Raw genomic sequence first — 15,044 nt, forward strand, 5'->3', positions numbered from 1 at the left:
ATGAGTTCATCAGACAGACCTTTATAGATATCGCGTCCAACAGAGAGGAGGTTTTCTATATAATTGACTATGAAAAGTTGTTTAGAAATTTCTCTCTTTCTTTTTAATTCAGGAAAAATTGGACCCCGGTGTGAGGAAGGAGCTGGATGGGATGGGTGTTCCTGACATCAAATATGGTGACTCTGTGTGTTACATCCAACATGTTGACACCTTCCTGTGGCTCACCTACCAGACTGTTGATTCCAAGTGTGCACGCATGGGTGGAGTTCAGAGAACGGTACCTTTCTGCACCATACTGAACATTTTATGAATTTTCATCACCTCTCTTTAACACCTGTGTCTTGTAAGTGTCCGTGTTGGGGTTTATGTTAACCAAAGTGGAAGATATGGGGAGCAGCAGCAGATTAAGATGTCAATACCAGAGCTTGTAACCTTCATGTACCATTAGAGAAAACAATAGGTGCACACATGCTTGCACGACATGTTTCTGCAAACAACTTATTTGTAAAGAAACAACAGTGACAGTAAAAACCTTCTTTACTGATGATATTTGTCCTCATGTCACAAAATTTGGTATATTTTTTATTTAAAATTTGGATTTGACACATGGTTACTTCTTCCAGGTTGACAAAACTTTATTTAAAATTCCAGGCCATCATGCACCATGAGGGTCACATGGACGACGGGCTGACGCTATCTCGGTCGCAACATGAGGAAAGTCGCACTGCCAGAGTCATCCGTAGTACTGTCTTTCTGTTCAATCTCTTCATCAGGTGCTTTATTACACACACACACACACACACACACACACACACACACACACACACACACACACACACAAACACACAAATGCACGCATCTTTAACCAAGAAGGCAAAGACAAAATAGTGTAATGTATAGTGATAAAGACACTAGCAGGGGAGGAGGCTGCAGTGCGTATTTGATGTACTTGGATAAAAATGTGACACCCTGTGACTGACAGACATTTCTTGCAACAAACTGTTATACAACTCCATATTCTGGAACAGGGTTTGATACAAATTGACTCTTGATTCTGGAATAAAAAGGGACACATATTGATGTTCAGGAATAGGTGGAGGCACATTACTGATAGTAATTTGATTAAAAAGCATTTAAAGTGTATGTGAAACACCAAGTATGCTGTATTCAGCTTTTATGTCCTTTGATTTGAGGAGAAAATCATAAGTTAACATGTGTCAGAAAAAGAAGCTTGGTACAAGGGAATCATTGTATGTGCCTAATTCATGTAAAGCAACAGGCAGCTGTAATTCAATTTTAATTATCTGCAGCCTCTCTCCGTTCAGAAGTGTGTGTGCAGCAGACATACTGCTGCCTTCAAGCATGTAGCAGTTACAACCCTTTAAGTCCACTCAGCGAGCAAAGCAATCCTCTGTAGAGATTCAGCACTCATACCAATGCAGTCAGCTGCAAATATGAGAGCTATCATCGTAATGGTCAAGTTATCAAATGTAAATACTGAGCAATGAGTAGCATCATTCATTATGACTTATGAATCATTTATAAGTAGAGGCCCTGTGGCATCTTGACCTAATCGTCAAGATGCTGATCAGTACAACTCAAGTCGTCCATCTTTTAATTCAGTAGTATGTTGCTGTTGCACATGCTGCACATTTATGGATACTAGGTCTATGTAGGCCACAGGCAACTGGGCAGTTGTGATCAGGCAGAGCGGGTTGTCCACTATTTATTTAAGGTCAGTGATTGTTCTTTAGCTCTTCCAGTCTTCATGCCAAGGTATCCTTGGGCAAGATGCAGGACTCATAAATTGCTTGGCAGTTTCTGATTGTGTGATAGAAAAAGTGCTGCGCACAGAAGCCCTGTGGAAATGAGTTTGTCAATTGGTAAATGTAACTTTGAGTGGCCGATAAGACAGGAAAAGTGCTGAATAAATTCAGTCCATCTACCATAGCGTGGACCAGCATGGGTGAACCAAAATGACACCATAGCGGGTCATTGTAGCATTGCCCTTACTGCAGCTCAACCGCCCGCATAACTATCATGCTAGCTTATTCACTGGCGCTAGCAATGTTGTGATTACTTGGTCCGAAAAGGATCCACGCATTGGATTGTCACCCTATCCGTGTTCAAATGCAATTTTTCCAAAGTCCTGCTTTTGAATCATCATATTGAAAGATGAAATGAAAATTGAAACGAAGCAAACGAAGACTTTCCTTATCAGGGAGACCATTAAAGTTCTCTTTGGTTATCTTATACTTTACAGACCGTTAGGGCCTAAATTTCAGTTTGGACCACTTAAGCACACAGGACAATTATATAGGTAATAGATATGTCTTTAGAGGGCGATAGACAGATCGACAGAGTGCAGACAGACACAAGACTCACAATGTGAAAAACTGTCTCCCATGTCTCATCCACAAAAACAGGTGGATCCATTGGAAACTCCCCCATGTTTAAAAGATCTTAGCGATGGAAATCAATAGTTGACCATTACCAAGGTTTCTGGTCTACACACGTTCTCTAATGGATTAATTGAATCATATAAGGAGAGGAGCTATCACTACGCTTGTTAGACCTGCACTTGGCTTTGGAGCAAACCTTATTAGCCGGGCTGCTTTGTTTTATGTAAAACCTACAGTCTGTGTCATTAGTTATGGTGTTATACTCCCTCCTTTTTGTCTTAGTATGGCAGGGATGCCCCTTAGCGCACTTTTGCTCTTGAGCTGTTCGCTATCTTAATACAATTTAATTTGAGTTAACTGAACTGGAATAATTTATCCCTGCCTAGGTCCATTGTATAAATGTATTGTCTCAGAGCTACGGCTAAAAGGTAAAGTGCAATAATCTGGGGTTCTCCCTCTTATTACATCTTTTCTCCAATCCTGACAGATGTCATGTCAAAAATAAACCATTCAATATGTAGCTGTTTTATTATCAACTCAACTATTTGTCTAGTCTTGGTGAAATTAGGACCAACCTTTAAAAATGCATATCAAACCCACCTCATGGTCTGGGTGCCCCGTCAATAGAATAGAACATTGGTATTTTGTGCTTGAGCATGTGACGTCACTGCAGAAAAGTTATGATATCTTAGCAACTAGCGAAAAACCAAATACCAAACTTTGTGGAGTTCTTAGTGACATTATAGGCTCAGTTTGGTGAAACTTTGACCTTTTTTTTTAAATACAGGTTTTTTTGCAATTAAACTTAAGCTGGTGTAATCATGGAGCTGGAAAAACTTGCTTATGTTTCTTGAAGATGTTTCAGCTGTCATCAAGGAGGCTTTTTCAGTTCAGGTATTTAACCTCTGCTGGTCCGTACCCGTGTTATGTCTTGAAGAAACAGAAGCTAGTCCAGTTGCCTGGATGATGGAAAATCTTCACAGACACATGTGCGTGAGAAGTGTGCAGTGTCTGAGGTACGGTCCAAGGACCATGACCATACATATTAGTGAGGATAGATGGAACCTTAGAGAGTGATGCATATCCAACACATTGGCTAGAACAAGATAACAAAGTATGCATAGATAATCATGGCAAAATAACTTTGGAGTATTCATTTTTTATTTTTTATTTTATGTAGTGATATTGTAGTATGAAATAAAAGAATGCTCAAAACCATTATTTAACAGCGCCGACCCTACATTTCTGTAAAATAAAATGTAGACTCTCGAGCCACCTCCCAGATGGATTTGTGTGTTTTGCTATAGGAGAAAGGAAAGAGGAGAGATTCTCCTCCTCGCTCACTGGAGGACTGGGCCTGTTGAGTTGAGACTGTACAGTAAACATTAGAGACTCACTGTGGCAGTTATTACTCACTGAATAATACACTATACAATGCACTGTAGATAATGTGAATCTGGATGGAGCTGGATCTTAAACATAAAGACCATCACATCTGTGCCATTCTATCAAACATCGGTCTGCACTGGGGAGTTGACTAATGTAAATCAGGTTGCAGCAAAAGAGCATATTTTAATGCACCTGCATGTTTATATCAGTCAACGCTTCTCATAACAAGAAGTCAAAACCAACATTACAGCAGCAGTGAGAATCTGTCATTGCACAGTACACACGGTGACTGATGTGTTCTCCTCTATACCCTCCATCCAGGGGTCTGGACACACTGAGGAGAAAGGGGAGGAGTTCTACTTTAGATTTACCAATAGATTCAGTCAGCCTGAGTCTGCAGGATCTGATTGGCTACTTCCAACCACCTGGAGATCACCTGGAACACGAAGACAAGCAGAACCGACTGAGAGCGCTGAAGAACCGACAGAACCTCTTTCAGGAAGAGGTGGGCAGTGGCTGTGTGTGTGTGCATGGGTGTGTGTGTGTGTGTGTGTGTGTGTACACGTGCATGTGTTAATGTGTGTGTGTGTTGTCCTGTTCAGAATTTGTTTTCTGATGTTAGGTTACAATAAAATTACCAAAGAATTAGTGGGTTTTTACATCTCTAATGATCCTGTTACAGTGTGTTTCTGTGTGACACCACTACTGTTCACACAAAGAACATCAGTGCATGAGAATTGATTAAGATAAGTGTTTTGTTTCTTTTTCACTTTACAGTAGATTAACACGTCAGAGAAGACTTTAGAGTCCAGGGTTTCAGCTTAAATAGGTGTTGTCTTTACTCACAGTGCCAAAGTTCTTACACAAAAAGTCAGTCCAAAAAACAGTCACGAGTCAGGTGGATATCTAAAGCCCAGTAACACAAGCAAAGGTCATAGAAAATACTTGAAAATAGAAATATATCCACCCCAAAAAATCCTCTCCTCTCCTCTCCTCTCCTCTCCTCTCCTCTCCTCTCCTCTCCTCTCCTCTCCTCTCCTATCCTCTCCTCTCCTCTCCTCTCCTCTCCTCTCCTCTCCTCCATACTGCAGCACTCTATAAACATTTGGGAGAAGTGTTGACAGGACTGCAACAATGTGACACTGGACTAGAGTCACACTGTCTTTGAGGTTTTCACTGCAGCTCTCTGCAGTGTCTTCACAGTGACCGTTTCTCTCTCCCGTCCACTTTATTTGATTATAATTAATAGTGTTTTGTGACTGCAGCTGAATGAACCAGTGAAACCACCAACCTCTGTGTCTCTAGGGGATGATCAGCCTGGTGCTGGAGTGTATTGATCGACTTCACGTCTACAGCAGTGCAGCTCATTTTGCTGAGGCCGTAGGAAGGGAGGCAGGAGAGGCCTGGAGCTCCATCCTCAACTCCCTCTACCAGCTCCTGGGTATACACAAGTTTGTTTTCCTCTGTCCTGGGCTTTACATTTTAATCTTTACAAAAAGAGATGATCATTCGTATACACAACAAAGATCAGGTTGAAATGAAAAACTAATCAAATGAGATTAACACTGATGTCACAATAGTAAGCAAGACTGTTTTTTCCTCTGTCCTCTTTCCTCTGTCCTCTGTCCTCTGCCCTCTGTCCTGCTTAATCTGCACTCTGTCCTACTTCCCCTGTCCCCCTTCTTCCTCCCAGCTGCACTGATCAGAGGAAACAGGAAGAACTGTGCCCAGTTTTCTGGTTCTCTGGACTGGCTGATTAGCAGACTGGAGCGACTGGAAGCCTCTTCTGGTAGGTCACCCGGACTCGGTGAGATACTCACACTAATCTGATCAATGACTCGTCCCCACTGGACCATCATAAAATGATGATGATGTTGAAATCACATGAGCCAGTGGCAGTTTTCTCAAAACACAGCAGCATATGTGAGCAGCCTGGTTCATTCAGGAAATTTTTTGGAACATTTGTAGTATAAGGATTTAGGTACACTCTTTGGAAGCACATACAGCAGATTCCGATTATATGTAGGACTTTTACAGCAGTTTGTGATGAACAGCCTGTTGCCTGTTTGTGCAGAGCTCAGTGCATTGTTCACAAATCTTGCATCCCGTGCCAGGCATTGCCTGAAGAAAAGAAAGACAAGTACACAAACACATACATTCAATCAAGACAACAGACTTGGATATCAACATATTTTCTTGCGTAGAGCAATCCATCATGACTTTATCACTTAATCAAAGTATGTACAGCTTCATGTATACAGGAATGTTAGTGTAGTGGAGTAATGATTAGTTACGTAAAAAGCTTAATAGGAATATTGTCCTATTCAGAATAAGGGCAAACGCCTCACCAATGTGTGCATACAGTAGTAGTGAGTGACTCAGCTCAGCTACCTGTGAATTCTTCTTTTCAAACCAGAAATGTAGGAGTAAGGACTGATACATATTTTCAGGTTTCTCCTCTAACTCAGCCTGGTATAGCCAGGAGCTACTTTTAGCCCAAGGATGGTGTAAAAGCTGACTCTACCTATTTATTCATTCTCACTGTATTGTATGAATGCTACTCTGTTTTTTTAGGTATACTTGAGGTTCTTCACTGTGTATTGGTGGAAAGTCCTGAGGCACTGAACATAATCAAAGAGGGACACATCAAATCTATTATATCTCTACTGGACAAGCATGGACGCAACCACAAGGTTTGGGCACTTAATTACAGTATGTCTCATAGAGAAAGGTGCAGGGATATAAATACAGATCATATGCAATTCAAATGTATAGGCAAATAACCTTCATGGTGTGAACAGGCTTGTATTCATTTGTGGGAAGAATCTGGATTGGGGGGGGGGGGGGGGGGGGGCGCAGAAGAGGCTTCAGTGCTGGTTGAAGTAAGGATTTACAGGTATAATGTGCTGGATGAAGACACATATGACCAACTTAAAGTGTGTGGTGGTGTATTTACCTGCAGTGACATTACTCACTGCCTCCGTTTTCTTTTATTCTGTATTATTTTGTTCAGGATCTTTCAATCAAGAAAGATTTCTCTAGAAAAAAAAACTGTGAGACAAATAGCTGCAGCCTGTCCAGAACCCGTCAGTCACTCTGTGAAGCTCAGGCCAGTCAGTGCCTGCAGACGTGTGTTTGCACTGGAGCAATGATACATTACAACAATGACATGTTCTCTGTGTGTCTGTGCGTGCTGGTTAGGTTCTGGATGTGTTGTGTTCGCTATGTGTGTGTCACGGTGTAGCAGTTCGCTCCAACCAGCACCTAATCTGTGACAACCTGCTGCCAGGAAGAGATCTACTACTGCAGACCCGCCTGATCAACCACGTGAGCAGGTACACACGCACACACACACACACACACACACACACACACATACAACATTAGACAATAAAATGAAAACAGAAGATAATTTCTTACATACAGTAGCCTACTTGTGGTTGTCATCATACACAGAAGTTAAGTGGTGTTCACTGTACTTCACTCTGACTTTTATTTTATTTGGTTTGAGCAAACCATTGACAAACAAAAGAAACGATACTTGCTGTAGATAGTTTGGTATTATACATTTCATAGTTTTACCTCAATTTTAAACTGGTATCTGCAGGTTGCCTTTGAGACGGTTAACATTTATATAATCTTTTCCTCCACCCTCCAGCATGCGTCCAAACATCTTCCTGGGGGTCAGTGATGGCTCCGCTCAGTACAGGAAGTGGTACTATGAGCTGATCGTGGATCAGGCGCTGCCATTTGTCACAGCAGAGGCCACTCACCTCAGGGTGGGCTGGGCCAGCACCAGTGGCTATGCACCCTACCCCAGTGGAGGGGAGGGATGGGGAGGCAACGGGGTGGGTGATGACCTCTACTCCTACGGCTTTGATGGACTTCACCTCTGGTCAGGTGAGCTGCGTGTATCGAGGGACAGATGATGGTGTAACTATGTACGGATGGTACTCAATAATACCAAGCAATAAGTTAAGTTAAGCCAGTCTCCATGTTTTCCAATAATCATAAAACATAATGCATGATGAACTCAGACAGATTATAAATACTGAGACATACTGTTCCAGTTGCTGATTGGAAATGCAGGCGTTAAACACAAACAAACCCTTCTTTCTTCACTGTTCCTCGATCAAACCTGTGCAGGCTGTATTGCGCGCACCGTCACCTCCCCCAACCAACATGTGCTGAGGTCAGAGGATGTGGTGAGCTGCTGCCTGGACCTCAGTGTGCCCAGCATCTCCTTCAGGATCAACGGTCAGCCGGTTCAGGGCATGTTTGAGAACTTCAACTCTGACGGCCTCTTCTTCCCTGTGGCCAGCTTCTCTGCTGGGGTCAAGTCAGTCCCTTACAGCAAACACTTAACACTAATGAAAGCTCACCTATTATCCACTGCAATCTTGTTAATGGGAATACAGTACCCTTCAGTATATTTAGTGTGACAACCAAACACATTGCTGCACAAAGATCTACATCTCCACAGACTACATATTTACACTGCCAGACAACCCTCCGTTTCGTTTTACTTATGTAATTCAAATAAGTAAATTAATAATAAATAATAATAATAATAATAATAATAATAGTAATCATTTTATTATAAAAACACATTTGATTATGCTGCACCAAAGGCCACTTACTTACTCAGTCCAGTTACTATCTATTCAACTAACTGGAAAGCTTTGGAATTATCCTTTGGTTTTCACAGTAGATTTCATATTCCCTTGCACTTTACTAGTGTGGGTTTACAATTCAGTGCTACTTTATAGCAGTTAGCACAAGTGCTAAGTATACAACTGACTAAAATAAAGACTTTAGAAATCAAAATGTGATGAAATTACACTTTTTCCCTTTTCTTTTTCCTCAATCAATTTATTAATTGTGTCTTTGAAATGATCAGAATATTTCAAAATGAATCTGTTAAATACATCACCACCGATCCATGTCATGTCAACAGATGTATTAGTGAGTGTGATAAGTTTGAAAAAGAACCCTATTAGCTAGATTTTGAGTTTGGGTGATAAAGTTTCAAAGTACATGACTACTAATCTAAACAGTTGAAGTGCAAGAATAATCCTGGAAAAATATACCACTGACAGAGAGCTATACAGAAACTCAATGTGATGTCTGGCTGCACACATTCAGTATATTTTATATCACTGGTAACTACTAGCTAACAAACCGGCAGAATATCTGTGTTTGGTGGTTGTGCTGAATGTTTCCTTTAACTTAAGAGAAATTCATTTTCTAAACTAATTCTTATATCTTCCATATTCCTCCTCTGTCATATGTCACACTGCAGGGTGCGTTTTCTCCTCGGGGGTCGTCATGGGGAGTTTAAGTTTCTCCCCCCTCCAGGCTATGCTCCTTGCTATGAGGCAGTGTTGCCCAGGGACAAACTGAAGCTGGAGGCCAGTCAGGACCAGACTGCAGCCAGAGACCTCCTGGGACCCACCGTCACATTGAGCCAGGCAGCATTCACCCCCACACCTGTGGACACCAGCCAGGTACAGAGCACAGTGAGGGTTGTTAAAGGGGAGGAGACCCAACATGTTCAAATCTGACAAAAAGACAATCATATGCATAATTACAAACTAAATATCTGGCATACCCTTCAGTTGTGAAATAATCCAATATGTTCCTAAAGCTCAGCTCATTATTATGATGCTCTTTCTATCTTCTCTTCTGTCTTTGTCACTGAGGACAAACAGGAAAGGCAACAGAAGCATGATGATCGAGATGTTTGTATTTGTGTGTGACTACAGATTGTGCTGCCTCCTCACCTGGACAGGATCAGAGAGAAGCTTGCAGAAAACATCCATGAACTGTGGGTGATGAACAAGATAGACCTGGGTTGGACCTATGGTGCTGTGAGTATCAGGCCAACCTCTCAGTGCTGTTCATGAAACACCGATTATGCAGAACCGGACAACCTGCACTTCTCAGCATACATGGTCATTAAACTAAATGAAAAATACAAAACTGGTGATAACAAAGACGGTTGATGCATGGTTAAATGTTACATTACCATAGTATCAGCAATGCAATAATCATTGGGCCAGTGATAAAACATGTATATAATCAATGTTAGTGACAAAAACTGACAGAGGAATGTGTGAATAATCATGATATATGGTGCCATGATAAAACATCTCGAGAATGCAGCGCTTACAGAGGAACACATTGGTGGACGTCTTATAATACTCCCTCACCTTAGATGATCAACTGTCAGGTTTCTTAGTTTTCTAGCTTCTTCTCCAGAGGAATCAAACGTGCCTTTGCCATGATTTACTATGGTCACTTACGATGATGAGCCCCAATGCTACAGAGCTGCTACAGAGCTTCTCCAAGTGCTCATCACTTGCTTTTTCCAACGTCATCGTTATTGACCTTGTTGTGGCTGAAGAGGTAGAACAGGTACTAACCTGATGGCTGTGGATCGATCCCCGGCACCTCCATTCAGCGTGCCAAAGTGTCCTTGGGCAAGCCCTGGACAAATTGTTCCTGACAGCTGTGCCCACGGCATATAAGTGATGTGTGATAGAGACAGGATTACACATAGATTCACTTTATAAATGTGTGTGTGTCAATTTGTAAAAGGCAAATCCATACCGTGAAGCACTTTGAGTGGCCATCATGAGAAGAAAAGTGCCGTATAAATACAGATCATTTACCATTTGCGTGTACAAATTGTACAAAATGTCTTCACCGCACATCCTTGGAGTTAATCAGTTGAATGGTTCTCAAGATAGATGAATTACATACAAATATACATGCATACACATAATAGTCACATTATGGTAAAAGCACTCTTTGGAGCTGCCACAGTTATCTCTGTGAGACCGTTTGGTTGTGTGACATCTTCAGCACATTCAGATGTTCAAGGGCACGTCTAAGTTCAGGCTGAATAAAACATAGCTCAGTCTTCCAACTCAAGGTCCTTACATCTTCCTTTAAATTCAGTTTACAAGCCCAGTCTGACTCGGGCTCCCGTGTGTTGTACTTTGACTTCAGCACAGCAATGGCCCGGAGAGGGAGCTTACTTTGAGGAGCTTTGCTTTGTAAACAATCCCAGGAGTTCAATTTAAAAAATCGTGGCTTTTTTTATGTGTGTTTCAGGTGCGAGATGATAACAAGCGGCAACACCCCTGTCTGGTGGAGTTCTCCAAGCTTCCCGAACAGGAACGAAGTTACAATCTACAGATGTCTCTGGAGACACTCAAGTAAAGCATCAATGCATAAGATAACACATTTAGATTTTTATCAGTTACACCATTAGGGCAGATGGAGTGTTCATACTGTAATAGTATAGACAATTATTTAATACAGTAACATGTTTGTGTGTGTGCGTGTGTGTGTGTCATAGAACCCTCCTGGCTTTGGGCTGCCATGTTGGCCTAGCAGATGAACATGCTGTAGAGAAAGTCAAGAGCATGAAACTGTCACCAACGTAAGTCAGCTCAACCACGTGTGGGATGCAGGATGATGATGACGATGTAATGATTTGATTTCATGAGATGATTAAAAGGACACAACAAAAATGGTTATTACTGTGACTCAAGCAACAGGGATGTAGACATCAGCTCTGTGAGTTTGTTGAGCAGCAGCTAACGATTCAGTGCCTCGACTCTTATCTGTGCAGCTATGAGTTGTCCGGTGGTTATAAACCTGCTCCTCTGGACCTGGGTCACATCAAACTGACCTCCACCCAGGAAGCCATGGTGGACAAACTGGCTGAGAATGCACACAACGTCTGGGCAAGAGACCGCATCCAGCAGGGCTGGACATATGGTATCCAACAGGTAGGAGACTACATAATGTGAAATATGTGCATTGAGTGTATATAAAGATGGATGACATGACAGCTCTCAAAAGGTAAGCCATAACATCTGGATCACCCCCTGGCGTCTGGTTGCAATATAGGTCATAAACCCCGCCCCCTCCATATTTTACAAATGGTACATGGACCAACTACTTACTCAACAAAATCACTACTACACAGACTGGCTCCAAATCACCAGCGCAAGATGGCAGCATCTTTATTCAGGAGGTTGGCTTCATTTTTGTAAAGCATAACTGATCGTTTCCTGTGTTCCTCTGTCCTCTGCTGCTTGTCAGGATGTGAAGAGTCGTAGAAATCCCCGTCTGGTCCCCTACATGCTGCTGGACGAGAGAACCAAGAAATCCAACAAGGACAGCCTGAGAGAGGCTGTCAGGACTCTGCTTGGATATGGATACAACCTGGAAGCTCCTGACCAGGACCATGGTACCGTGTCTGCTTTTCCTTGTATAATTGCATTTGCAGAAATGACCCCCTCATTTACACAAAAGTACAAAATATAAGATGTTTTTTCATAACTTGTCTTTTCTTTCTGTCCCTCCCTACCTCCCCCCATCTAGCAGCTCAGTCTGACATGAACAACATGTCTGCTGAGAGGTTCCGCATCTTCAGAGCAGAGAAAACCTACTGTGTCAATGCTGGGAAGTGGTACTTTGAGCTGGAGGTCAGAAGATATGTGTGAAATATATCTATATATATCTGAAACTGTTGATAGATGGAATTTTAAGACATACAGTCATGATTTTTTCTTATAGTAAAACATGAATTTACAATTTTAACCAGTGTTGAGGCTCATTCCCAAAAGATGTAAAGCTTAACACCCGTCACAATGGTCTAGTCCAGACATGGGCAAAGTACGGCCCGTTGGGCTTTTTAATCCGGCCCGCCGAACTTGTCCAAATAAAAAAAAAAAAAAAAAAAAAATTTAATTTAAAAGAATATATATATATTTTTTTTTTCTTGGAAACTAACAATTTTGTAGCACTTAAATGGCACGTACTTATAGAACTTTGTAGTTTTGCTTTACTTTTGAAGAAATCGTACTTTCTTGATTCTTGTTGTTCTGAGTTTGAACCCTCGGGGTTGAATGCACTTATTGTAAGTTGCTTTGGATAAAACCGTCAGCTAAATTAAATTTGCCAGGGAGTGTGGTGAATAGGGCTTGAAAAGGCACATGATCTCCCTTCACTTTTTCCCTTTGCCCTGTGAGCCCTTCTGTAAAATGAGAGGATCAAGGAAACAAAAAGTGGACAATGAGTGCCGAGTGTTTAACACGGAGTAGACAACAAAATACTTTTTCACTGAAGTCCAATCGAAGGCTGTATGCCTGATATGCAGAGAAACTGTCGCAGTTTTCAGGGAGTACAACATCAGCCGTCACTTTGCTACGAAGTCAGTCAACGCAAGAACGGGTTGCTGCAGCTCAGAGGTTGGCGACTTATTTACAGACTCATCAACATTTTTTTTCACAGACAAACTGCGATTAAAGAGTCATCTACCAAGGCATGTTTTTTGGGGGCATTCGAAATAGCAAAGGCTAGCAAGCCTTTTTCTTAACGCGGGTTTTTGTTAAATGGCTTGGCTACTTGGTAAAGGCCAAATCCTTTCATGTAATGATTTTTCCATGTCATTTATATTAGTTCACAAAAACACTCCATCCATCTGTTCCTGGCCCGGCCACTCTGTCAAATTTTGGAACCCATTGTGGCCCGCGAGTCAAAAAGTTTGCCCACCCCTGGTCTAGTCTGAGCTTTGGTGTGCTGGGGTGAAGAAAACATACTTGATGTTGTCACTTATTTACAAAGCATACTTACTGATACACCAAGAAGACAATGTTTGTTTACTGAAATAAAAAAATGACCAGACTCTAGTTTGCTGGATGTGAACCTGTCCCTACTTTTCCTCCAGGTACTGACAGCAGGAGAGATGAGGGTGGGCTGGGCCAGGCCAGGATGCCTCCCAGACCAGGAGCTGGGATCCGACGACCAGGCCTTTGTCTTTGACGGCTTCAAGGTGGCCGTTTTTTTCTGTGCTCATGCAGTCATACATCACATCCCATGGGTTCAGTGCTTGTCATTGAAAGACAGAATGTCTGCCGTTTGAGCTCATTATAAATTCACGTGTGAAATGTTTATCGGAGCAGCGGAACATAGTTACAGTTCGCTGTCTAGGCTCCGAATTCATCACTCCCCCCGATAAGATTACATTAGTATAATGGGGAGTGATGAGCAATAACTTTAACTCCCCCTCGGTGCTGAGGTGGTTGAGGGGCTTTGACAGGAGACAGACAGCAATATTGATGCAGGGCAGCAGAAGCATTGACAAGCAAAGAGAGTGATGGGGAATTGTGCAGCTTAAATAGACCACCAAATTGGGAGGGTGTGTATTATAGATGGTTGTGGAGAGTGAGGCATATCACATGATTAAATCAGTGCCGCTCAAGTTAATATTCAAAATCAGTGGTTATAGATGGGGAAGGATTTCTAAGCCTTGATGCTGGCAGCAGCCGTACCCACAGGTTATGTTCATGGTGTTTCCCACTCTCTGAACGTGATAACTCAAGATTTATCTCAGGGAATTTCCTCAAACTTGGCACAAACCTTCACTTACACTCAAAGATGAAGTGATTAGATCTTGCTCAAAGATCACTGTGGCCTCAAACACATTTGGGCTATAATTCAAGAATTAATCGCCTGCTATGACACAATACACTTAATACCTTTTCACAAATTCCAGTAAAGTCTTTACTACACATATTATATGTGTCTAGATAGATGTGAAACAAACAAGACAGTAAATCTTATTTAATATTTCCGCAGGTCCAGCGCTGGCACCAGGGCAACGAGCACTTTGGGCGTGCTTGGCAAACTGGGGACGTGGTTGGATGCATGGTTGATCTGAACGAACACACTATGATGTTCACACTCAATGGAGAAGTGCTGTTGGATGATTCCGGCTCTGAACTGGCATTCAAGGACTTTGAAGCTGTTGAAGGTCAGGGCAGTGTCCATTACATCATAGAAATGTTTGAATAAAGGACATTTTCCCATTGGGGAAGTGATTTGTGACATGTTATCGATCAAACCAGACATTTTACAAGGAAACACGTGTGTCTGCTCATTGTCTGTACAGCTTTTGCTGAGTGAGATCCGTAACGTTAGATGTCACTGCAGGCAGCATCACACTTCTGCTGCATTTGAAGTTGTGTGCTGTATTCAATTCCCTAGCCTGTGACGGTCCACTTCTAATAATAACATTAAAGATCTTTAAGAAGTTGTGTGGAGCACTATTCAGAGGTTTATCTCTCTATCTCTCTCTTTCAAACACTGATCTGTCTGTCGTTAAGACAGTACATGCTCAAAATATCTAATGTTTTGATTGTCTTTCAACATCAAATTCTCATCATTTTCACA

At 41.9% G+C, this 15,044-nt stretch overlaps 1 protein-coding gene across 1 annotated transcript in view; it reads left to right on the plus strand.

Moving 5' to 3' along the window:
- Positions 1-15,044, plus strand: part of ryr2a (ryanodine receptor 2a (cardiac)) — a 118,296-nt gene that overhangs the window by 26,730 nt on the left and 76,522 nt on the right. The window contains exons 12-29 of the mRNA XM_061094463.1: positions 113-277; positions 652-773; positions 4,113-4,296; positions 5,097-5,232; positions 5,485-5,580; positions 6,366-6,484; positions 6,993-7,126; positions 7,450-7,691; positions 7,938-8,130; positions 9,094-9,298; positions 9,557-9,661; positions 10,911-11,014; positions 11,158-11,241; positions 11,434-11,593; positions 11,910-12,057; positions 12,195-12,295; positions 13,540-13,644; positions 14,451-14,625. Of these exons, the coding sequence (XP_060950446.1) occupies positions 113-277; positions 652-773; positions 4,113-4,296; positions 5,097-5,232; positions 5,485-5,580; positions 6,366-6,484; positions 6,993-7,126; positions 7,450-7,691; positions 7,938-8,130; positions 9,094-9,298; positions 9,557-9,661; positions 10,911-11,014; positions 11,158-11,241; positions 11,434-11,593; positions 11,910-12,057; positions 12,195-12,295; positions 13,540-13,644; positions 14,451-14,625 (2,578 nt within the window). The remainder of the gene's footprint in view (positions 1-112; positions 278-651; positions 774-4,112; positions 4,297-5,096; positions 5,233-5,484; positions 5,581-6,365; positions 6,485-6,992; positions 7,127-7,449; positions 7,692-7,937; positions 8,131-9,093; positions 9,299-9,556; positions 9,662-10,910; positions 11,015-11,157; positions 11,242-11,433; positions 11,594-11,909; positions 12,058-12,194; positions 12,296-13,539; positions 13,645-14,450; positions 14,626-15,044) is intronic.

This window comes from Limanda limanda, chromosome 21, assembly GCF_963576545.1.
Source record: "Limanda limanda chromosome 21, fLimLim1.1, whole genome shotgun sequence".
Taxonomy (NCBI): Eukaryota; Metazoa; Chordata; class Actinopteri; order Pleuronectiformes; family Pleuronectidae; genus Limanda; species Limanda limanda.